Source organism: Salvelinus sp. IW2-2015, linkage group LG24, assembly GCF_002910315.2.
Source record: "Salvelinus sp. IW2-2015 linkage group LG24, ASM291031v2, whole genome shotgun sequence".
NCBI classification, from domain to species: Eukaryota; Metazoa; Chordata; class Actinopteri; order Salmoniformes; family Salmonidae; genus Salvelinus; species Salvelinus sp. IW2-2015.
Window position 1 is genome coordinate 3523484 of NC_036864.1, and position 25475 is coordinate 3548958.

Sequence of the window (25475 nt, forward strand, 5' to 3'; positions counted from 1 at the left end):
TGGTTTCAAACTGGATAAACCCTCTCTKTAGATGACATTCCCATCTAACAATGCTATCAGGGGATCGATCAGTGGCAAGAATGTGTTTAAAGAACATGTTTGAAGTCGTCTGTTGACGTTTCATCCTCCTCTCACATTGCACACCACGCTATGAGAAAGCCCATGATGTCTGCGGTGGGGCTGGGTTGTCTAAACTCATCCCAAGAAGCTGTGGCTGTGGTCTCTCGCTTTCTCATTTCCCAGAACTTCTCTTTTGTGTAATAAACCAACATTCTTCAGAAAATACCTCATGCTTCCCTAAATTGGGAGGCTTTAAGTTCAATGTGGTAGTTCCATAATGGTCTTTGAGAAGTCTTTCTCTTTAAATTAGGTTTTGATTCTATACCATACGCCAGGTCTGAGCTATGCCTCGCAAYTAAGTTTAGGGAGGAACTTGTGTTTTGCTTTAAGTAGTCAGTCACTCACATGCACCTTACAGTTCAATCATAGCCAATTCATAGTCGTGGAGCCCTTGTCAATCATAGTAGGTATAGATAGACACTGGTTGTCATTATAGGGACCTCAGTGTAGCTCTAAAATGCTTTCCCTGCTCCACAGCCCTGTCACGCTAACCATTACGATATCAAGGTTGCTCTTCAGAGAAATCTTCTATCCATTTAGTTGGTATTAGGACTAATGCATACTGCATGTCCTCTCCTCTGCCGGTGGTTTTCCAGACTGTGGTAACGTTCTACTKTGTCTTCTTTTCCAGGTGACAACACCAACGTTCCCCGTGGTGGTCAAGATGGGCCATGCCCATGCCGGCATTGGCAAGGTAAGCCCCCCCCCAACACACACACACACCACCACCACTAAGGTGTGGGCACTCCCTAGCCGCTCATCTCTCCACCCCACCATTACATGTCTAGTCTTGATTTGTTTGTGTTTGTAATGCTAACCTATTACATACTGTGCAGTTAGGAGTTGAGCTGTACATAACAGACCAGGCTCCTTATCTCTTCTCTGTGTATCTCTGAGCTTGCCAAAGTGATGATGGCATGACATCCCTTCCATAAGCAGACTATCAGTCTCGTGGAGAAGGGTGTGAAGCTGAGCTGGATCTGGTCCTTGTCGAAACCCATGATCTCACAGCCTGTCTGATAGGAAGGGACTTTGGGGGATTTTTCAGGGGGTTTACATGTTACTAAGGAGTTAGGGAGGAGATGTGGGCATGACATGGGCTGGAATAGTAAAGGGCTTACATGTGTTACATATATATACTGTATGTTACAGGAGAAGGTCAATTTGGGAAATATATACGTTTCCCGTAACAACTTTGAAACAGGAAAGGAGCCAGCATATATTACAAGTTAAATCAGTTGACAGACAGTGAGCTGGGTATGGGTCGTATCAGGACAACTTATCTGGATGCTGATCAGTGTCGGGATCTGAAGACCTCTTCTAGTTAACTCATTAAGGCCTGGATATGCTACTGCAAGTGTGAGTCTGCAGCGGTGCAAAAAATAGACAAAACTAGATCATGCATATATCCTCATTTCTCCTTATATCTTATTGCTCCTCTTTGTTTCACCATGTTGTTCTRCRGGCCATGTTGTTCTACAGTTCATYCTCCATTGAATACAACATTCTAAACTCTGGAGAGAAGCCGTCTCATAACCCCAAGACTATTTTTCTCATTAGACCATTGTAAATAACAACAAGGATTAAAACAAGCATGTGACTGTTCGCCCCTGGGGCACCCAGGCACCGGGCAGGCAGCATAACAACTAGCTAAGTGGGTCATTAGCAAGTGGCACCACCACAGGGTGCGCGCAAACACACAGAGAAGCAAGCAACATACACACACACACACACTTTCAACAGCATGCAGTTCAGTGAACAGCCAACCAAAGTGAGTGATTACTAGCCCCAAATGGAGCCCACCTTCCTCACATATAATACAGAACCTCCCGGGCCGAGTATATGTGCGTGCACACAGTACACAGGGGGAAGCACTTCCTATACATTTATCCCCCCTTTCCATCTGAAGGTCTGGGTGGGGTTTCCTCTTTTACAGGAACCTGGAGTGCTATAGAGTTCCCACATGCCCTCTGGATCACTTAGCATAGGCCCATTGTAGACCAGGACCTCACTTAACTCCCCTGACCTCACAGAGGACTTAGAACTGGGGGAGAGAAGAGGGTCTGGATGTAGGCCATTCAAGTGCTTCACATGGCTTTTAAGTTGAGCTGAGAGACTCTTGACAAAAGACATTTGGTTAAAATTCAAGTATCTGCAGTTGTAGAATTGGGACTAGGACTATGGCCAGTGTTACGATTTTCAGTTGTTTTAACRCTACGTTTGCTTAACCTAATGTAATGAAGTGCAGAGGGTTTTCACTTCAACAGTTCTTTATGATCTGTAGCCTAAGTTAAATGTTACGGCAACATCTTTAAGGTTGACAAGGTGAATAACGTTAGAAGTAGCCAATCATGATCTTTTTTTTATCTTCCCAYCCTAGTCTAACGTCAATCCATTTTGTTGTTGTTTTTTATGATATCAGATCTCAGRRAGAGACCTTTACAGCCTGTCCATCGCATGGAGTTGTTAATCCTGGTTTGGGGAGTTAAGAATTGCTCACTAAAGGGTAGACAGGCTTAACAGACACTAGAGAATATTTCATAACCATTGAAACTGGGCAGTGTCCAGAATCACGTTGCTTTCCACYTCAMCCAGCTCTTGATCCAACTGCCAGTACATACCCTCTTAATTACCTTATGGTTTCTGCGTCCAGTATTATAGTTTACTTTATTTACACCATGGTTTGGCTTCTTTTTCTCTGGCTCTCCAGAGGTATTGGGTTATACCTTTGGAACCACAGTGGGTAGCCAAGTACACAAATACTTTCCTCATGTGAACAGAGGAAAACCATTTCCCCCTTGTCTAGCTACCTCCACCTCTATGTCAAACATACTCAAGATGCTAAGTACAAATCTTAACAAGTAGTTATGACAAACAGAGAATGAAATGCCTCATCCAAAAAGTGGGCCAACTCAAGCCCTCCCTTATACAGTGGGGCAAAAAAGTATTTAGTCAGCCACCAATTGTGCAAGTTCTCCCACTTAAAAAGATGAGAGAGGCCTGTAATTTTCATCATAGGTACACTTCAACTATGACAGACAAAATGAGGGGGAAAAATCCAGAAAATCACATTGTAGGATTTTTTATGAATTTATTTGCAAATTATGGTGGAAAATAAGTATTTGGTCAATAACAAAAGTTTATCTCAATACTTTGTTATATACCCTTTGTTGGCAATGACAGAGGTCAAACGTTTTCTGTAAGTCTTCACAAGGTTTTCACACACTGTTGCTGGTATTTTGGCCCATTCCTCCATGCAGATCTCCTCTAGAGCAGTGATGTTTTGGGGCTGTTGCTGGGCAACACGGACTTTCAACTCCCTCCAAAGATTTTCTATGGGGTTGAGATCTGGAGACTGGCTAGGCCACTCCAGGACCTTGAAATGCTTCTTACGAAGCCACTCCTTCGTTGCCCGGGCGGTGTGTTTGGGATCATTGTCATGCTGAAAGACCCAGCCACGTTTCATCTTCAATGCCCTTGCTGATGGAAGGAGGTTTTYACTCAAAATCTCACGATACATGGCCCCATTCATTCTTTCCTTTACATGGATCAGTCGTCTTGGTCCCTTTGCAGAAAAACAGCCCCAAAGCATGATGTTTCCACCCCCATGCTTCACAGTAGGTATGGTGTTCTTTGGATGCAACTCAGCATTCTTTGTCCTCCAAACACGACGAGTTGAGTTTTTACCAAAAAGTTCCATTTTGGTTTCATCTGACCATATGATATTCTCCCAATCTTCTTCTGGATCATCCAAATGCTCTCTAGCAAACTTCAGATGGGCCTGGACATGTACTGGCTTAAGCAGGGGGACACGTCTGGCACTGCAGGATTTGAGTCCCTGGCGGCGTAGTGTGTTACTGATGGTAGGCTTTGTTACTTTGGTCCCAGCTCTCTGCAGGTCATTCACTAGGTCCCCCCGTGTGGTTCTGGGATTTTTGCTCACCGTTCTTGTGATCATTTTGACCCCACGGGGTGAGATCTTGCGTGGAGCCCCAGATCGAGGGAGATTATCAGTGGTCTTGTATGTCTTCCATTTCCTAATAATTGCTCCCACAGTTGATTTCTTCAAACCAAGCGGCTTACCTATTGCAGATTCAGTCTTCCCAGCCTGGTGCAGGTCTACAATTCTGTTTCTGGTGTCCTTTGACAGCTCTTTGGTCTTGGCCATAGTGGAGTTTGGAGTGTGACTGTTTGAGGTTGTGGACAGGTGTCTTTTATACTGATAACAAGTTCAAACAGGTGCCATTAATACAGGTAACGAGTGGAGGACAGAGGAGCCTCTTAAAGAAGAAGTTACAGGTCTGTGAGAGCCAGAAATCTTGCTTGTTTGTAGGTGACCAAATACTTATTTTCCACCATAATTTGCAAATAAATTCATTAAAAATCCTACAATGTGATTTTCTGGATTTTTATCCCTCATTTTGTCTGTCATAGTTCAAGTGTACCTATGATGAACATTACAGGCCTCTCTCATATTTTTAAGTGGGAGAACTTGCACAATTGGTGGCTGACTAAATACTTTTTTGCCCCACTGTATATCTTTACCATAGTAGACCTCTTCATCGCACTTGAGAATTGGGCCACAGGAGAGAAGAAGAGATGAGCTGAAAGGAGAGAGGAGTGTGGGTGGGAAAGTGAGAGCATCAGTCCAATCCATCCCTGTCCACAACAGCGCCTCACTGTTGCCACCGACTCCCACTGCATGGTGGATGAATCATAATACCAACGATAACAGCCAGAGGGGATGATAATGAGAGTCAATGGAGGGAATATGAAGGGAATGTYCAGGACCCTGGCTGCTATCATCATACATCATATGGATGATGTACATTYAGACAGCTATACATTACAGGCTGTTGATTTATGGCTGTCTACTACTCCTCTGCCCCTTTTCCTGTGGTCTGAAGGAGTTTCTGGAGTGTTGTAATCCCTCTTTTGTTAGCTATCGATACAGACATATCTGGTTGGTAATTGAGTGTCTTAGGCATAGTGTGCCTGTCAGTTATTATATTTCATCAGACCTGTTTACATTAAAAAGACAAAAGATACTGTAGATTAGCATGTACTGTATGAAAAAGGAGTCTACAGAATTGGACTGTTTGTACCTCCTTGGATAAGTTGTGGGTCGATTGTATTTAGCTACTGTTTGTCATTTCCATCAAAATGTTGTCTGGCATATTAGTGGTGGAAGAGGTGAGTTTACCCCCTTACTATGTAAAGGGATTTTGAGCACCTACTATAGGTGGAAACGCGCTATATAAATGCTGTCAATTATTACTGTACTGTCTGTATATGAAGTCATTGTGTACCTGATGAACTCTCATGGATGTGAGAAACATGCAGCTCCTAAAATCCTAACATTTTCCAGAGAGGAAGCTTTTCATTGTCCTGTCTGTGTTGGATTTACATTCCTGTGGGATTSTAACAGTCTACTTCAGCTCCTGTCTCATCGCTTTTATAGCATGTTTGGTAATTAACCATCACAAGGCACCAATTAGGCATATCTTCCTGCCGATGAACTAATTAGTAGCGTCTTCCTGTTTCAGATCAAAGTGGAGAACGAACTTGACTTCCAGGATATTACCAGTGTGGTGGCGCTGGCCAGAACCTATGCCACCTCTGAGCCATACGTCCTGTCTAAGTACGACATCAGGATCCAGAAAATCGGCAACAACTACAAAGCCTACATGTAAGTATGATGTAGTCTCTACGCTGTGTACACTGGGTTTTGTCTGTGACTTGGACATGTCAGCAATGAATGTGACTAGAAGGAAACTATATGGCTTGCATGTGAATGACTTTACCAGAGAGAGAGAGGGGGAGAGATAGACATGGAAACAGAGACGGATGAAGGGAAACAGAAAAAGAGACAGAGAAATAGAGAGATGGCTAGAGAGACAGAGACAAGCCCTAGAATAGTCCATCCTGCATACCAATATGAGTGTGGGAATTGGCCCATGGTACACCCTTCCCAGTCAGTGGAGCCGTGCAGGGCTCACCTACACAACAGCACCTTCTCTACCCAGGGACAACRACCAGGGTTGCACCCTGAACGGGCATTCCATTCTGTCTCCCAGAGGGAAGTGACAGGATCAGCCAACGTGACTGTGACCACTGGGCAACTTCAGCCTATAGTCTCAATCTGAGTTTGAACTAATATAATCTTCTCTGAGTAACCAGCCACTTCAATTTCAAATGCTCAACAGCACCCTCTTGAATACAACAGACCTTTGCAATAAATGTAAAACAGCATGCACAGTAACAATGAAAGTGTGAATCTACGCCCTTTCTACTTTCATGTTTCTCAATCCGAACAATTATTGCTTSACTAAAAGGAGTGGAATTTACCTCCTTATCTCAACTTATTTCCTCGGCACCAGTCATGAAAGCACGTCTCCAAYCGACCGTTACACAAACATAATATAGGCGTACATTGCGATCGTCATCAGTGTAGAATTCAACGATAACATTTTCCCCTCRGGGTCTTCTGTTGAACTACAAAAACAAAACACAATGACTAAGCTAGCTGACCCATTGCTTTCCATTCCGGTCCAGAGAATAGCTGAAAGCCTGATTMATTTCCTTGATTTTCTCTTGGATTTGGTCTCACCTTTTCTAGGAGGACGTCCATCTCAGGCAACTGGAAAGCGAACACAGGCTCAGCCATGTTGGAACAGATYGCTATGACGGACAGGTAAGCTGGCCTAWAGACACTCGGTTAGACCTAACAGATAAGCCTTATTATAAGAGATTCTGAAAGCTGTAAAGATGTGTTATTGTGTTTATTCATTTGCACACAAGTAATTACAAGACAATGTGATGAGAGTTTAGAAGGCRAGTGAAAAGTGCATGTATGACACCCCCCCCCCTTTCAAATATTTATATAACGAAACAAACAGAAAATGATATCCTGAAATGTCATACAGTTAAACAAGATCTAAAGCATTTTACCTGCAGGCTTTAAGTAAAGTGTTACCAAAAGTTGTTTTTCACTGCCCAGGTCTGTTTTGTAGTTGACAATGACAGTTGTGGATGTCACTGTGTTCCAGATATCGCGTGTGGGTGGACTCCTGTGCCGAGATGTTCGGGGGCCTTGACATCTGTGCTGTGAAAGCCGTCCACGGAAAAGATGGCAACGACTACATTATCGAGGTCAGTTGATTCTTAGCATGTCTTAGCAAGTACTGTATAAGAAAATGAGACAGTATCTCTAGGCCTTCTTGTTCGGGGTAAAAAACAAAACAAACACAAGACATATCTCAAACAGACAGCCCATATCATGATCACTGTATGTGTTCCTAATATAATATTTGCCAGCCTGCATACAGCTAGAGGTAAAATGTAGTTATCAAATATTCTGAAGAATGTTCAGACAACATGTGGTGTTCAACATGYATGCTAACCCAGTTTGAATTGCATGAGTTATAATGAGCTCTTTAAACAGGGCGTGAGTAACAATGGATGATGATGAAAGATCATGTCAATTCCAGAAATATGTTTAGTAAATCAGATTTCTCTGGTGGGCGATATCGTTTTCAAAGTCGTCATGAAGTAATAGATTGCATTGACAGACAAGAGTTTGGCGGGCGATGGTGGAGGAAGAGGGCGCAGTCGGGATAGATCAGGCATGATTAGTCTGAGTCAGAGCAATGAAAGMATGATTACGSTGTTAGACCAAACACAACGATCTGAATTCATACAAAAGGCATGGCTAGCCGGCTGCCCACGCTGTCTGTCTGTCTGTCTGTCTGTCTGTCTGTCTGTCTGTCTGTCTGTCTGTCTGTCTGTCTGTCTCTGTAGTCATAGATAACTGAGGAGAAGTTTTGTTTTCCTCAGTTGGTTCAAATTGCAGAACTGAGGAGAAGATTTAGGGAGGACCATAGAGATCAAATATAGTGTTCTATGAGGACCGTGTGTATTCAAATCTGTGAAACTCAAGGGTTAGATAGACACAGACATACTGAGAAACAGAGATCTTGTCATTGGAATCAGTTGTGGTACACTTACAGTGCCTAAAGAAAGTCTACACCCCCTTGGGTTTCTTCACATTTTGTGTTACAATGTGCAATTAAAATGGATTTAATTGTTATTTTTCGTCAACGATCTACACATAATACAAAAAAAGATGAATGAAAAATAAAACACCAATATACCTTGATTAGATAAATATTCGCCCCCTGAGACAATACATGTTAGAAACACTTTTTTTTAATAAGAGCTTTGCACACCTGCATTGTGCAATATTGCAATACTGCATTGTGCTTTTCAAAATTCTTCAAGCTCTGTCAAGGTGTTTTGGGATCATGGCTMTTCAGCAATTTTCAAGTCTTGCCATAGATTTTCAGGCAGATTTAAGTCAAAACTGTAACTTGACCACTCAGAAACATTCATTGTTTTCTTGGTAAGCAACTCCAGTGTAGATTTGGCTTTGTGTTGTAGGTTATTGTCCTGCTGAAAGGTGAATTCCTTTCCCAGTGTCTGGTGTAAAGCAGACTGAAGCAGRTTTTCCTCTAGGATTTTACCTGTGCTTAGCTCCATCCCGTTTCTTTTCATCCTGAAAAACTCCCCAGTCTTTGCCGATGTCAAGTACACCCATAYCATGATGCAGCCACCACCATGCTTGAAAATAAGGAGGCAGTTACTCAGTGATGTGTTGTGTTGGATTTGCCACAAACATAAGGCTTTGCATTTCCTGTAGGCCAAAAAGTGCATTCCTTTACCGTGTTTTTCTGCAGTATTACTTTAGTGCCTTGTTGCATACTTTTATTTTATTTGACCTTTATTTAACTAGTCAGTTAAGAACAAATTCTTATTTTCTATGACGGCCTAGGAACAGTGGGTTACCTGCCTTGTTCAGGGGCAGAACGACAGATTTACTAGTCCGACGCTCTAACCACTAGGCTACCTGCCGCCCCTATACATACGCATGTTTTGGAATATTTTTCCAAAATTTTTATTCAGTATATTTGTATTGTTCTTTTCACCTTMTTGTGGAGTCATTACAATGTTGTTGATCCATACTCAGTCAATGGCCTCATGGTGACATCCCTTAGCAGTTTCCTTCCTGCAGCTCGGTTCAGAAGGACGACTGCATCTTTGATGTCTGTGTGTGTCTTATTTGTTATTGGTACCAATCTACCAATCACTGCCCTTCTTTATGAGGCTTTCAAAAAGCTCCCTGGTCTTTGTAGTTGAATCTGTGCTTGAAATTCAATACTTGACTGAGGGAACTTACAGATGTTCTATGTACTGTATGGAGGACAGAGGAAGGGGTAGTCATTCAAAAATGATTTTACACAGTTTGAGTCCATATAACTTATTATGTGATTTGTTAAGCCAAATTTCACTTCTGCACTAATTTAGGCTTGCCTAGACAAAGGAGGTGAATACTTATGCAATTACTATTTTAGTTATTTAATTTTTTACAACATTTACATTTAAATCTATTTCAATTCCACTTTGTAACGCAACAAAATGTGAAAAAGTTCAAAGGTTTATCATACACTACAGTTGAGGAACAATGGGAAAGTAATTCTGCTTTGAAAGTTGATACACTTGCAACCCCACTTTTGTGAAAATAGCCCTTGAATATTTTGGTACTTCTACTGGAGAGCTCTTCTTTGTTTATAGCCATTCAGCATCGTACACACCCTCTTAAGCCATAGCCCCACCCATCTCTTTAAGGATTCACATGTGAGGCCATGTGCTAGTATGGTAGTGTACTAAACAATCAAAGTTGCCAAGACTAAATGTATTTTATACTACGTCTATCGACATGTCTGTAGACAGTTGTCGCAGTGACATCATGAACATTCTACTGTCGTCCGACATCAAACTTGTCGTTGTCGTWATGAAAAAGTATAAACACAAAAACGACAGTTTGCATGACATCAGCAGCCTGGTGGTCCAAAATAGCATAACTGGTGTATTTTAACACCAATAAACCCATCTGTTTAAAAATGTATTTAGTATTTGTCAATCCAGCAAATCAGGCAACCAAAAGCAACTTTCTAAATAATGTTTTGGTTCGTTTCTAGCTTGTTAGCTAGCTAGCTAACCTTAAGTTAGCTGGCTAGCCTGTTAAAATAATGTCATATCAAATAGCTGACAACGTCTTAACTTTAGCTAATTTTATATTCATTATTACAGGAAAAGAAACTCACAACAAGATCATTATTTACAAGTTAATGGAGAGCTAATTACAGATAATAGCTTACGGTTGTGAGTGTGACAAAACGAAAGCAGGGCATTCTACCAGAGAATTTTAGAACTTGGACAATGTCTCGTTGGCCTAACGTTATATCCCAAATTGACTTTGGTGCAGGTCATGTTGTTCTTCATATTACCGTCCCTGGTAAACACAGACTATATCAAATAGAATCAAAGTTTATTTGTCACATGCACAGGATACAGATGGTCTGAAAATGTAGCTAGCTAGACTCTCTTACCTGTATATATGGATGAAGACTTCTCCCTCTCTGCCATGGTTGCCCTTAGTTTGAAGATGTAATCCGGAGACAGGTATTCTATTCAACAGCCTTCTGTGTGTTCTCTTTTCAACTYCCTCTGCATATTTGCAATCAAACGCCATCATTTTCTCCATCGCCTTAGCTATCATACACTGCTTCCACCTTGSATTCCACTGATTTCGAAACTCGGTCCTCCAGAAAGTGGAGACCAACACTTTTTCAGTTCTTGAGAACCACCCAATGAGAGTGGTACAATAAGTGYCTTTGTGCGACAGACATTATCACACCCAATAACAACCTCTGGCCGGGTTTACTTTGGGCTGCTGGGCAGCACGGCATGGTGAGCACTTGTTGCTGTAGAACACATCTGTTTAAAAGGAGCAGATACACCGTTACACCGACCAGGCACTTCCTGTTGTTCCACTTAGCTCACATTGACTCCAGTCAAGGCCTATAGCTACAACCACGCACAATACACAGAGATAACTGCATTGCCCTAACCTGACGTTATTGGACAAGCGAAGAAACAGGCAGACATACAMACAGAAGCTTCGGCAGAMCGAGATACGTGCATGGCCGTGACMTGACGTACTGTATTGGGACTGGTAAAAACATGACGTAGTGCAGCCGTCTCAGTGCTTAGGTAGCCCCATCTCTCACAACCCGCCCAGCGTCTCGTTTCCTCCAGACAAGCCTGGTTTATCTCCTCTCACAGGGCAGTTTATGGACCGACCGGTGGGAAGAGGAAGGGGTGGGATAGGAGGAAGAGGAAAGAGCTGGTTGTGTGAGAGTGTGTGTGGATTGGACAATCGAGACAATTCAGAGGGGTGCGTGTGTGCGCGCGCATGTGTGTGCGTGCTCGTGCGCATGTGTGTGCGTGCTCGTGCGCACGTGTCTGTTTGTGTGCGTGTGTGCATATGCATGCTTATGTGTGGCTGCTCGCACCTGTTTGTGTGTGTGTGTGTGTGTGGTGTGTGTGTGTGTGTGTGTGTGTGTGTGTGGTGTGTGTGTGTGTGTGTGTGTGTGTGTGTGTGTGTGTGGTGTGTGGGTGTGTGTGTGTGTGGTGTGTGTGTGTGTGTGTTGTGTGTGTTTGCTGCACACCTGCACAGTTGATTTACAGTGCAACTGCCAGCTGTTGTGAGTAACTGTCCCTGGTGCAGCAGGCACCAGCTGAACCCATTTGTAAGCCATTGTTTTTGATGAATAGTTCTGTTCCCAGTGTTAATTTATTTCATATAGCAGGTGTTACCTATACTTTTGATCTCATGGAAAACACAACAGAATTGATTTACTATGCCAATTTAACCTACTTTTCTTGGTTGCATTCCATAAATCATTAGACTTTTCCAGTTGCAGAGGGTGGTTAGACATCATTTCGGTGCTAACCTGTTTGTGATATGGTGTACTATAGGCTATTGTATTTATGTATCTACCACAGTATAAATTTGTTCAAAAACACATTTTCTGGCATTCTTCAACGGTCCTTATTAAATATAAGTCATTAAACTCACTGTACCACTGAAAGGAGGAAATTAAGGACAAGCAAACAATGGACTCCTCTGTGCTTTTCCTCTCAACACATTACCATGTACTAATACAGCAATGGAAGTTAGGAACACTCATGAATGTTAGTTAAAATGAGATAAACACTTCATAATGGGTTTATCTTAAAACAACAGGAATGTTCTCGTACAGGAACCGAAACCAGTTTTGCTTTGACTGACCTTTAACCTTGAGAGATTACTGATGAGACCGCAAAATGTTTTAGCTTTTACTCATTCACATAAACAGTTTTCAAAACGCTTAAGAAGGGTATTTCCGATCTGCATCGTCATCTCAGATCACACACACACATCACYCTCCAATGTGGTTTGTTTATGTGCAATCCCCTCATGGGCAGTTAGATGTAAAATGACCTCTCAGCCTGGTACTCTGAGATGTCCATATTTAGCTTGCTCTCTTAGCCTGATGTTTCTAGGGTGGAGGCCAGCCTCCCACCTACCCATCTGTCATCCTCTTTCTCTCTTCCCATTGTGGGAAGGGCTTATAACCAATGTGTGTGTGACACACTGCATTCTTATTTGAACGGCCCACGGGGCCCACCCTAGAGCGATCCCTGTCTGAGACAGACAGGGATCGCAGCAGTGACACAGTCACGTAACAATGTTCTGTGACAAGGAGAGTTCTACACACACAGACACACACACACACACTGTGGCGGCAGGTAGCCTAGCGGTTAGAGCGTTTTGCCAGTAACTGAAAGGTCGTTAGTTTGAATTCCAGAGGCGACGAGGTGAAAAATCTGTTTGTGCCCTTGAGCAAGGCACTGAACCCTAACGTCTCCAGGGTCGCTGTTGATAATGGCAGACCTTGGCTGTGACCCCACTCTCCGAGGGTGTCTCAGGGGGTGTTGGGATATGTAAAAAGCACACGTTTTATAAGCAACCACCAAATTACACACACCCCTCGACTTGGTGGCATTTAATTAGTGTGAATGGGAACATAGCAATATTGCTGTTTGTGTTCCAGACAGACATTACACATGGTGCCAGGTCGCAGTTGTAAATGAGAACTTGTTCTCAACTGGCCTACCTGGTTAAATAAAGGTGAAATAAAAAAAATGGTGACACCTCCCATTAATGAAAAGTAATGGGTGTTTACATTCGCTTCATATAGAATCCACTGGTACTGATCTCAACATGTGGGTCATTCCACTAATTCGGTGTCTTTTTGAGTGTAACTTTTTTTAAACATTTTGTCACAGAGCAAGAACAATTTCATAACATGTTAACAGATCTYGAGGTTAAATGCATAAATGACTATAGTAAGTGCCTATTAAGTGCCAAATAAAGTCACAGGGTTGACGATTTCATCTTAAATCAGCCATAAATCCCCTTGTGACAGGGTGAATGGAAGCTTGTTGTGTGCAACAGGGAGTAGCAATTTAATGGAAGCTTCGCAAAAAAAAAGTAGATTGTTAAAACTTTTCTAGTCTGTATCTAGTCTGTATCTATGTGTATAGATACAGAAGTGAAGTTCCATGGCAGAAATCTGCTCAAGATGGGTTGGAACCCGGTGTAAATCAGTGATACCTCGCAACACATCAAACCGATCAAATACCTTGCTTGGGCGGAGCTCCAGATTAGTTTCGTAGGAGCAACAGTTGTGAGGACAAAGAAATTCAACAAAACAAGCACTGGTAACAAAACATTTTGGAGATGCGTGACATATGATAACCTGCGAAACGGATTCACATAGCTGATATACTGAGAGAGAGCGACAATCAAATATAACAGATTGGAGATCTTACAACTCGACACAAAGGAAATGTTCATTTGAGAACACAACACAGAAACACAGACCCACTAGAGACAGAACCCCTTCCCCTCTTTATTGCTGCATTGTGATATGTGATTAATCAACATAAACACTAGTTCATTTCAAATTATATTTTAACAATTAAAACAATTAAAATACCACACCGTGGCAGGTAGGCTAGCGGTTAAGATCGTAGGGCCAGACGGATTGCCAGTGCGTGTACTGCGAGYATGCGCTGACCAACTGGCAAGTGTCTTCACTGACATTTTCAACCTCTCCCTGTCTGAGTCTGTAATACCAACATGTTTTAAGCAGACCACCATAGTGCTTGTGCTCAAAAACACTAAGATAACCTGCCTAAATGATTACCGACCCGTAGCACTCACGTCTGTAGCCATGAAGTGCTTTGTAAGGCTGGTCATGGCTCACATCAACATCATTATCCCAGAAACCCTAGACCCACTCCAATATGCATACCGCCCCAAAAGATCTACAGATGATGCAATCTCTATTGCACTCCACACTGCCCTTTTCCCACCTGGACAAAAGGAACACCTATGTGAGAATGCTATTTAATTGACTACAGCTCAGCGTTCAACACCATAGTRCCCTCAAAGCTCATCACTAAGCTAAGGACACTGGGACTAAACACCTCCCTCTGCAACTGTATCCTGGACTTCCTGACGGGCCGCCCCCAGGTGGTAAGGTTAGGTAACAACACATCCGCCTCGCTGATCCTCAACACAGGGGCCCTTCAGGGGTGCGTGCTTAGTCCCCTCCTGTACTCCCTGTTCACTCATGACTGCATAGCCAGGCACGACTCCAAAACCAGCAAAGTTTGCCGATGACACCACAACAGTGATCACCGACAAYGATGAGACAGCCTATAGGGAGGAGGTCAGAAACCTGGCCGTGTGGTGCCAGGACAACAACCTCTCCCTTAACGTGATCAAGACAAAGGAGATGATTGTGGACTACAGGAAAAAGAGGACCGAACACTGTCACGACGGGGCTGCAGTGGAGCAGGTTGAGAGCTTCAAGTTCCTTGGTGTCCACATCACCAACAAACTAACATGGTCCAACCACACCAAGACAGTCGTGAAGAGGGAACGACAAAACCTATTCCCCCTCAGAAGACTGAAAAGATTTGGCATGGGTCCTCAGATCCTCAAAAGGTTCTACAGCTGCACCATCGAGAGCATCCTGACTGGTTGCATCACTGCCTGGTATGGCAACTGCTCAGCCTCCGACCGCAAGACACTACAGAGGGTAGTGCGAACGGCCCAGTACATCACTGGGGCCAAGCTTCCTGCCATCCAGGACCTCTATACTAGGCAGTGTCAGAGGAAGGCCATAAAAATTGTCAAAGACTCCAGCCACCCCAGTCATAGACTGTTCTCTCTGCTACCGCACGGCAAGCGGCGCCAAGTCTAGGTCCAAGGCTTCTAAACAGCTTCTACCCCCAAGCCATAAGACTCCTGAACACCTAATCAAATGGCTACCCAGACTATTTGACTGAAACGGAACCCTGCACACCCAGTAGACCTACAGCAGGGTTGGTCTGATCCGATTGTAATAGGTTTATACACTGTGTGATGTTTAACTGTATTTTTTGTGTACATTTGTTAACATACAGTGCCTTCGGAAAGTATTCAGACCGCTTGACTTTTTCCACATTTTGTTACAGCCTGTTACATTCTAAAATCTATTAAATCGTTTTTTCCCTCATCAATCTACACACAATACCCCATAATGACAAAGCAAAAAAAATGTAATTGTATTAAAAATGGAAATATCACATTTACGTAAGTATTCAGACCCTATACTCAGTACTTTGTTCAATCTTGGTTTCATCAGACCAGAGAATCTTGTTTCTCATGGTCTGAGAGTCCTTTAGGTGCCTTTTGGCAAACACCMAGCGGGCTGTCATGTGCCTTTTACTGAGGAGTGGCCTCCGTCTGGCCACTCTACCATAAAGGCCTGATTGGTGGAGTTGCTGCGGAGATGGTTGTCCTTCTGGAAGGTTCTCCCATCTCCACAGAGGAACTCTGGAACTCTGTCAGAGTGATCATCGGTTTGGGTTCTTGGTCMCCTCCCTGASCAAGGAAGACACTGTGTTCTTGRGAACCTTCAATGCTGCAGAAATGTTTTGGTACCCTKCCCCAGATCTGTGCCTTGACACAATCCTGTCTCGGAGCTCTACAAACAATTCCTTCGACCTCATGGCTTGGTTTTGCTCTGAAATGCACTGTCAACTGTGGGACCTTATATAGACAGGTGTGTGCCTTTCCAAATCATATCCAATCAATTGAATTTACCACAGGGGGACTCCAATGAAGTTGTAGAAACATCTCAAGGATGATCAATGGAAACAGGATGCACCTGAGCTCAATTACAAGTCTCATAGCAAAGTGTCTGAATACTTATGTAAATAAGGTATCTGTGTTTTATTTTTAATACATTTGCAAAAAAAATCTAAATAACTGTTTTCACTTAGTCATTATGGGTTAATGTGTGTAGGTTATGAGGAAAACATGTATTTAATCTATTTTAGAATAAGGCTGTAACGTAACAAAATGTGGAAAAAGTCAAGGGGTCCGAATACTTTCCGAAGGCACTGTAGGTAGGTCTACACATATTACTCATGGCATATAGGATATAACCTTAATCTCTTGGGAAATTCATTGGGACCTCTTCCTTCATCTGCAAACAGGCTTTCATTGCTTTCGATATCTGAGGACAGAAAAAAATCACGAAGAAACAGGCTTCATTATACTCAAATTTGACAGCACTAAATATGATGTTGCTATTATTTGTTGAGGGCACTGCTCTCTACTGGCTACAATCATACCTCACAAACCGGACCCGCTACATCTCCCTCAATGGCCACACTTCAGACTCAGCTGCAGTTATAGAGGGTGTCCCCCAGGGCTCTGTGCTGGGTCCCTTACTCTTCCTCATCTACATCCTCCCCCTTGGTCAGATCCTCTGTCACTTCAACCTTGACTTYCACTGCTATGCCGATGACACCCAGATCTACCTCAGCACCAAATCCCTCCTCAACCCACCTCTGACCCACATTGAATCCTGCCTCTCTGCAATAAAAACAACACTTCCTTAAGCTCAACAGTGATAAAACAAAACAACTCCTCCACCCTCACCAAAGCTGGCAACCTCACCCTCATCATTGACGACACCACTGTCTCTCCCTCCCTCCATGCACTAAACCTTGGCGCAATCCTGGACTCCAAACTCTCATTTGCCCACCACATAAGACAGACTGTCAAAACCTMATTCTCCCACCTCCGCAACATTGCCAAAGTCAGGTCTTCCTTCTCCCGTCCTGCCGCTGAAACTCTCATACGCGCATTCATCTCCTCCCGTCTTGAYGACTGCATCTCACAACTCTCCAGCATCAACTCAAGCTCCCTCCATAAGGTTCAAAATTCTCCTCACCCACACCAAGTCCTGGCAGCACTTCGGTGACAGGGCCTTCTCCAGGGTTGTTCCTAGGCTCTGGAACTCCCTTCCTCCAGCCATCCATGACTCAGATTCCATTACTATCTTTCRGTCTCTCCTAAAGCCCCACCTCTTTGACAAGGCCTACCCTTAAGGCTCCCCCTTCCACACACCCGTACAAGCAAAGAAATATACTACCAAGACACTTCTGTCTTCACCATACTGAGCAGCACCTAACCCTTACCCTCCCCCTTACCCTACACCGGGTTCATATCCAAATCCCAAATCCCAACCCATACACTGATTCATTACRCTCTTTCCCTTCTTTGAGCCCACCCCTCTCTTTATTCATGTTTTGTTTAGTCTGGTGCTTTGATTTGACTCCTGTTGTTTTTCTTTTTCATTTCTATAATTGTAAAGCGACTTTGGGWCCTTGAAAAGCGCTATATAAGTATGTACATGTATTATTATTATTATCAAGCAGTTTTCGACTGAAATCGTTTGCGCGGATAGTTCGACAACATCTGTGTGAGAATTTTGGCACACATACTTAGGCATGCATCTGGCACTTGCCATTTCACATAAACATTACACACTATCATAGAAATCACTTAGCTAAAGTAATCAAACAACAGTAGCCTCTTTGGAGTTTCTGTATTKCCCGGCCGAGTACAGAGTGCACCATTTCCAACCCGTAATCTTTCCATTCCAGAATACAGTGTCCAGACCAGCAGCAGAGAACACTGTGCAGCCCAATAAAAGAGGAGAAAAACAACACCTCTCCTCTATGTTCTAATACTAAAGGGCAACAAACTGCAGCCTTGTCATCTGCTAGATGAGTCTATATCCCAATAAATCACCAGGGTGTAACCGGTACTCTGGCTGCCACTGCACCACGTTTGAAGTGGCTCCTGGCTTGCAGTGGGTCCCGGCTGCAGCTGCCAGTCCTCCAGGGCACAGTGAGTCCCCGTCTCAGTCCCAGCCCCTTATGGTTATGAGCAGTGGTGGAAAAACGACTCAATTGTCATACTTGAGTAAAAGTAAAAGATACCTTAGTAGAAAATGACTCAAGTAAAACTGAAAGTCATCCAGTAAAATACTACTTGAGTAAAAGTGAAAGATACCTTAGTAGAAAATGACTCAAGTAAAACTGAAAGTCACCCAGTAAAATACTACTTGAGTAAAAGTCCAGAAGTATTTGGTTTTAAATATACTMAATTATCAAAAGTAAATATTATTGCTAAATATACTTAAGTATCAAAAGTAAAAGGACCAGTATAAATCATTTCAAATTCCTTAAATGAAACAAACCAGGCTTTATCATTTTCTTGTTTTTTTTTGTTTACAGATAGCCAGGGGCACGCTCCAACACTTAGACATAAGTGCTTTTGGGTGTCAGGGAAAATGGTTGGAGTAAAATGTACATCATTTTCTTTAGGAATGTAGTGAAGTAAAAGTAAAAATGTAAAAAATTATAAASTACAGATACCCCAAAAAACGACTTAAGTAGTACTTTCAAGTATTTTTACTTAAGTACTTTACACCACTAGTTATGACTAAGGGGCCACACTGCCAGGCACATCACCTGCCCAGTTCTCTTCCTTCTACCCATCTCCCAGCTCTCCCAGCTGCACACACGCACACACATACATACAGACACTCATAGACACACACACACACACGCACGCACGCACACACACGTATTGCTACATACAGACACTCGCCTGTGTACACTGTGTACAAGGGGCACATGGATAAAAGGAGTTATGTCTGTTTACAGTGTGCTCTGGCCACAATGCGTGCAGTGGCCTGATACCGCTCTGGGGACATGACACATGCATTCTGCTGGCAGTGTTCCCTCTGTTCTCTCCCTCAGCCTGTGAGACAGGCTTTCCTCTGTTTGTTTTGGTTCTCATTTGGCACGACCCTCTCATGCAGAGGACAGCATGGCTGGTGGATTGGTGGAGAGCCACATGCTTTGCGGAGATGGTTTCAACCAAAGCACATGTGTTGTGAGTTGAAATGCTACGGTGGGAAAAGTTTATGTTGAGTCAATTATCTATGTGGCCGTGCCATGGCCTGACATCCAGTGTCCACCCATAAGTTATGAAATAAGTACTAAATGTACTGAAATAATGACCGTAATATTTTGATGTAATAATATGTCACATCAATAAGTCACATCTCTCATGTTTATGCCTATAGTACTATAGTATAGTATACACTATAGTATACACATATACACATATCAGCAGTCACTGTGCTCTAACATCAAAACTGCAGTGAATTTCACCCCCTCACCATCATCTTCATCAGGCATAGCTGCTCAAATAAGATGTCCAATACTGCTCTCTAGTGGCAAGAATGAAGTCAATCACGTTGAATGGATTTACAGTGAATTTCCCATTTACTTGCATTGACTCAGTCTAGAATCCCTGCCAATACGGTCCGTGTTGTTGTTCTTCACACTGATTGGTGTACCTCTCCTGTGTCATCTAGGTGATGGACAGTTCCATGCCTCTGATTGGTGAGCACGTGGAGGAGGACAGGCAGCTGATCACTGATCTAGTGATCAATAAGATGTGCAGCGTGCTGCTCGGGATCAACACACCACAGCCCAGCGCTGTGAAGGTAAATCTCTTTCACCTCCTCTCCAGAGTGTAACACTATTATGGATTTGTATTTGAATTTATTATCTAGATTTTATCGCAAAAGTAAATGAAGAATTGCTTCAAATAAGCCCTTGTGTAGAGAGTATATCAAACCAACCATGCATCATGCACTATTACTGTCCATTTTCAATGCTTTTCATTTCACAGCCACAGACGACCCAGCCAAGAAGGGCCCAAGGTAAAGAGACCTCCATCGACATCTTATCACCAGTTTGATTGCTACAACATTTGATTGCTGTTGTGGTGAATATGAATATTATGATAGTGTTGAGAAATACACATAGTGGTGCCTTGAGTCTCTGAGACGAAACACGAGTCTGTGTTTGCTCTGCAGGTGGGCATCGCTCTGGCTCTAGTTCTCCCTCCCAGTCAGCCCAGGGTTCTCCTCAGCGAGCCCGCTCAGCTAACACCTCTCCCAGCCAGGCCTTCCAGCCCGGACCCATCCCACCTCCCGTCGCCACCGGCCCCGGCTCCCAGAAACAACCTCCTCAACTGAAGTAAGTCAACGCGTCAAATGCCTTAAATCTCATCTCCATGGTCATAGCTGATGTTAACATGGGTGTGTAATATTAACTTAACAGAAGAATATAATTAAGCAATAAKGCATGAGGGGGTGTGGTATATGGCCAATATACCACGGCTGAGGGCTGTTCTTAWGCATGACTCAACGCGGAGTGCCTGGATACATCCCTTAGCCATGGTATGTTGGCCATATACAACAAATCCCCAGGGTGCCTTATTGCTTTTATAAACTGGTTACCAACGTAATTAGAACAGTAAAAATACATATTTTGTCATACCCATGGTATACGATGTGATGTACCACGGCTTTCAGCCAATCAGCATTCAGGGCTCAAACCACCCAGTTTAGAATTTCATATGTTGGCCATATACCACACCTCCTCGGGCCTTATTGCTTAATTAGAATTGTAAAGAACTCTACTGTGCTAAGTACAAGATCTCTAGTAAAAGTTCTGTGAAAACCTTAAACTGTCGTCTTTTCATTAAAATCTTTACTTTCTGGGTAAAACTAGGAATATATCTACTTGGAGCAGATCTGTGCAGATGCCACAAACGGCTGCTAGATGGAGACATTGTATAGAGATTTTACCGCTCCTGTAGCTCGACACTTCCTGTTTACAGAAATACTCTATTATAATCTCTGACATGCCCACATTTGTTCCTGTTTAACGGCTGTTAATAAATGGCCTGCATTTACAGGATGCTCAGCTCCAGCCACCCCTTCAGATAATATGTGATAAAAGTGAAACTACCTCTTGAGTTTTGWTTCTCTCGTAACTCCCTAGTTCAACGTGGATTGGCTGTACATGGCAAAGGGGTTGTCGGTTGGGCAATTTACAACTAGATTTCTCCACAACCATTGCCCAGTTTACCTCCTGGCTCGGATACACAACTAGTTTGACTGTATTTCTGTCCAAGCTGACAGTCGTTGGCTTTGCTATAATAAACATGAACATGTGTCTTCTAAGATTAAGCTCCTTTGTTCAAATCTTGTTGGCCTTAGAGAGCAAAGTGCACTAGTTTATTCCCTGTTGTGTGTGCTGTTGGCCAGCCTCTGTTGATCAAACTGCAGTAGCAAAGTTGGCAGAATATGATTCCCTCGGCCCTCTTCACACATGAATGCACGCAAGCATACACGCACATACATCCACCGTCTCCATGTTGCATGCCCCTCAAGCCTCAGCCTCACTCTCACTTTCGCACCTTGCAGCAAATCCCAGTCGCTCACCAACACCTTCACTGAGACCCTGAAAGGGAACGCCACGGACGACGAGGCCAAGGCAGAGACCATCCGCAGCCTGCGGCAGTCCTTCGCCAGCCTCTTCTCCGACTAACCTCAACAGACTCCTCATATCCATCCGCCTACTRTCAGCCATTAGCCATCGGCCTCCAGAAGAGCTCCAAGATACCAACCTGTTACAGAGCGCGCTCAGTCAACCCACAGAGCAGAAGCTTCCTGTCCACCACTTCCTACTTCCTGTTCTTATCCATAAATGGCAGGTAGAGAGCATCCACCTCTCAGAATCATCCGTCAAATAAAAAAAAGACTAAATCGGGTTATAGTTCATCTTGTACTGCTTGGTTGGTGTAGTTCAGATGTCAGTTTGCAATTCTGTTTGTCATTTCATCAAATGTTCATCATCTGATTCATTCTTTTGTTTTGGTCATAATGTGTTTATCAACTKCAAGGATGTTGATATACTTTGGAAGATAAAGGATATATTACAGTATTTAGAAATGACCCATAATAGTGTATGAGCTAGGTTCACCAGCAATGCTTAGCATCTTGCCAGTCTCATTACAGAAATACTATTGCCATGTCTTGTAGACCCAGACATATTGATTGGCTGATTTAGTTACTATATAATAACTTCTGATTTTGCTTTGGCCTTTGATTATCAAAGTAATTTTTKATWAAAATTCCTTGTATTAGGTCAAAATAGTTTAGGCTATATACTTTACCTGTCAATTTGCAATTTTACGAGGCGGAAATATTATCTTAAGTCTTCCATCACAGACAATTCTTCCCTAAGTTCTAAGCTTTATGAACTATCCAATGTAAAWAGCGCTATGAACTATGTTTTAAATATTGGGCATTTGATTCACTACTWTTCCCTTGCTGTGTATTGAAAGGTGAAAATATGTACACAGAGAAGAAGTTCTGAAATCTTTGCTTYAATGGTTATACGATCAGTTACCTTTAATTCTGTACACACTGTAAGGTTGAAAATAGTCCTGGGAGAATTACGTTTACTTTTGATCCTTGGGTTTTGACTTTTGAAGCGTTGTCGACCTAAGAATAGACATGATTTGCAATGTGTTTATCTGTCTATAGCTTGCATCCACTTCAGGAAATGACAAAGTCGTCTTGTAACCTAATAATCAGCTAACACATATGCACAGATTATATCTACGGTAACGATACTATCTGATGTTAGCTGAGTGTCCATATTATTCCCCCCCCATCTCATTAAAATAGAGAAGGACAGACTAATCACATGACTGGCTAGTTTATTCTTTTGACTTTAAGTGCAAACATTTTAAGTCTCTGCGCCCAAATTGATTTTCTGTTTACGGTATAATTTTTGACTGGTATGAAAAATGACAATTCTATTTGAATTGAATGTTGTCCYCATACTTTATTTGTAGTAATTGCACTTCAAGTYGCACTATCAGCAATATGGGTGAAATTAATCTTGCTCTCCAACTTGATTTAAATACATTTAACAGTTATTAAGATTGTCTTTTCACTTTCAAACTGTATTTATTATCCTGAAACTGTATTTATTGTCCTAATAATACCTCATAGTAAGGTATTATTATCAAAATGGACCAAATTATGTGTTTGTATTTTAAAACCTGTGTGTTTGAATTATTTTGTCTCTGTTAAATGTGAAATGCTTCTACAATTCAAAGTACTGAATACTATGAAAAGCCATAAAAAAACTATGATTTACTGAAAATCTTTTTTTTTWAACTTTTTTTTTTACAATATGGCCATGATGTTGATAAATCAAAATGTTTACTCGTTATCACTGTGAGTGTTAGTTGTGCTTCTAAGAATTCAATCATTTTGCTTCTACTAGTGTTGACTTAGTGTACATGGTATAATGCTGTAAACTTGTGAATACCACACCTCCATAGTGATTTATTTACTCATTTGTTAATTGACAATTTCAGTAAGCAAATAATGTTAATTAAGCACTGAAGAAATTCAGAATTGAGTGGTGATGAGGTCATCTAGTAACTACCTCAATTCCAGCAAGCTGTGATGCTAGTAGTGGTTACCACTAATACTCTGAAGTGGGTGAAATTAAGACAAAAAAAGGGAATGGCTTTCATTTGACCTAATCTGTATGTCTGCATGTAATCCTACAATTTTAATCCTAACATTCATACAGTAAATTTGATGTACTGTGCTGTCTCTCAAGTAGTTATTCTCTGTTAGTAAAAGGCAATACACCCATAGATGAGTCTGTTATCTACTGTCAATAACTAAATTAATATGACGTGGTTTTCATATCATGATTTACATTTACATGTCATTGCAATGAAGAATTAACGGCAATAGCCCTTAAAAGATGTGTGTTTCTTAAAGTGTGCCCAATGCCATTCAACAGATGCTCAGAAGTCATCTACACCACCGTTGACTAGCCGTCCTCCTCTCTTTCCTATCTAACAGAACTTACTGTCCCATGTCCTCTTATGATGAGCATCTGCTGGAAGGCATCGTGTGCCCCCCTGTGTATTATTGATATAAGTGTGGCATGAAAACTGACCCCTGGTGTGCCTCTGGTGTAACAATGTCATGTAAATAATTGCTGTTGTCCGGCTGCTTATAATGTATGAAGTGTGTGATGTGTGTTCGTGTTATTAATGCAAGCCATTTTAACATTGTTTTGTTATTTTGTTCAGTTTTTATTAAAAGTGACATATTTTATTACACTTACAGTGGTAAGTCTTTTATTTTTCGTATTGACGAAGCAGCGTACAGTGCTGGGTAGCGATGATTATAAACCCCTTCTCCATCTCAGGTAGTGTAGAATGCATAGCATCATGTCCCCATTGTCTTTGTCATAAGAAATACCCTGACACGTGATCTTCAGGATGTGAAACTCATAGAACACAGAGGATTTACAAGGTGAGTGCCCACAAAGCAATTCATGACAACATTGGAATTATTGCCACTTTCCGTTGTCTCTGACTGTCTGTCACTTTCTATTTAAAGCATACAACTTTATTAACTACCACCCACCCTCTTTCTGTTACTGAAGTCCCAGTTGAAGCAGTTTCATAGATTTCGGTGCGGGTGTCTGATCACAGACAAGTCTTCTCCATTTAAGGCTGTTACTGTGAGTCCTCTGACTTCCCTTCAAAGCACACAACTGATTTATTGATAATCCCCAAATTCCTTCGACTCAGATTAGACATTTATTTGAGTTGGCGTGAGGTTTGTGTCTAGGAGTAGGGCAGGGGTAGGAAACTCTGTTCCTGGAGTGCCGGAGGTACTGCAGGATTTTATCCCATCTAGACACCACACTTAGCTACTTAATTGATCAGGGCCCGGTTTCACACAAGCGTCTTGAGGCTATATTCATTTTAGAACCATAGGATCCTATGGTTCTAACGATGAAYTTAGCCTTAAGCTGCTTTTGGGAAACCGGGCCCAGTTCAGTGTTTGCCTAAATTAAAACCCACCTGGTCTTCAAAGTTGGTAAAATAAAAWWAAAAAATGTAGTGCCTRTGGCACTACGGCATCCCTGGGGTAGGGGATTGGCAACAGCCCGGGCCCATTCCAGAACAAATCATTTTCTGGATTCCTTACTTTCCTATGATCTGGATGGTTAAGAGGTGAGTAAGTGAGTGATAAAGTTAATGTCCCTCAKGCGAGTGTTCTGTGACGGATCTAAAGCTC

General features: G+C 42.4%; 1 protein-coding gene across 1 annotated transcript in view; it reads left to right on the forward strand.

The window, feature by feature from the left end:
• The window catches only part of LOC111951302 (synapsin-3), a 128728-nt gene extending 104223 nt beyond the window's left edge, over positions 1–24505 (forward strand). The window contains exons 7-14 of the mRNA XM_023969358.2: positions 752–814; positions 5667–5809; positions 6740–6814; positions 7170–7272; positions 19866–19997; positions 20186–20216; positions 20373–20535; positions 21771–24505. Of these exons, the coding sequence (XP_023825126.1) occupies positions 752–814; positions 5667–5809; positions 6740–6814; positions 7170–7272; positions 19866–19997; positions 20186–20216; positions 20373–20535; positions 21771–21894 (834 nt within the window). The 3' untranslated portion in view covers positions 21895–24505. The remainder of the gene's footprint in view (positions 1–751; positions 815–5666; positions 5810–6739; positions 6815–7169; positions 7273–19865; positions 19998–20185; positions 20217–20372; positions 20536–21770) is intronic.
• The last annotated feature ends 970 nt before the right edge of the window (positions 24506–25475 follow it).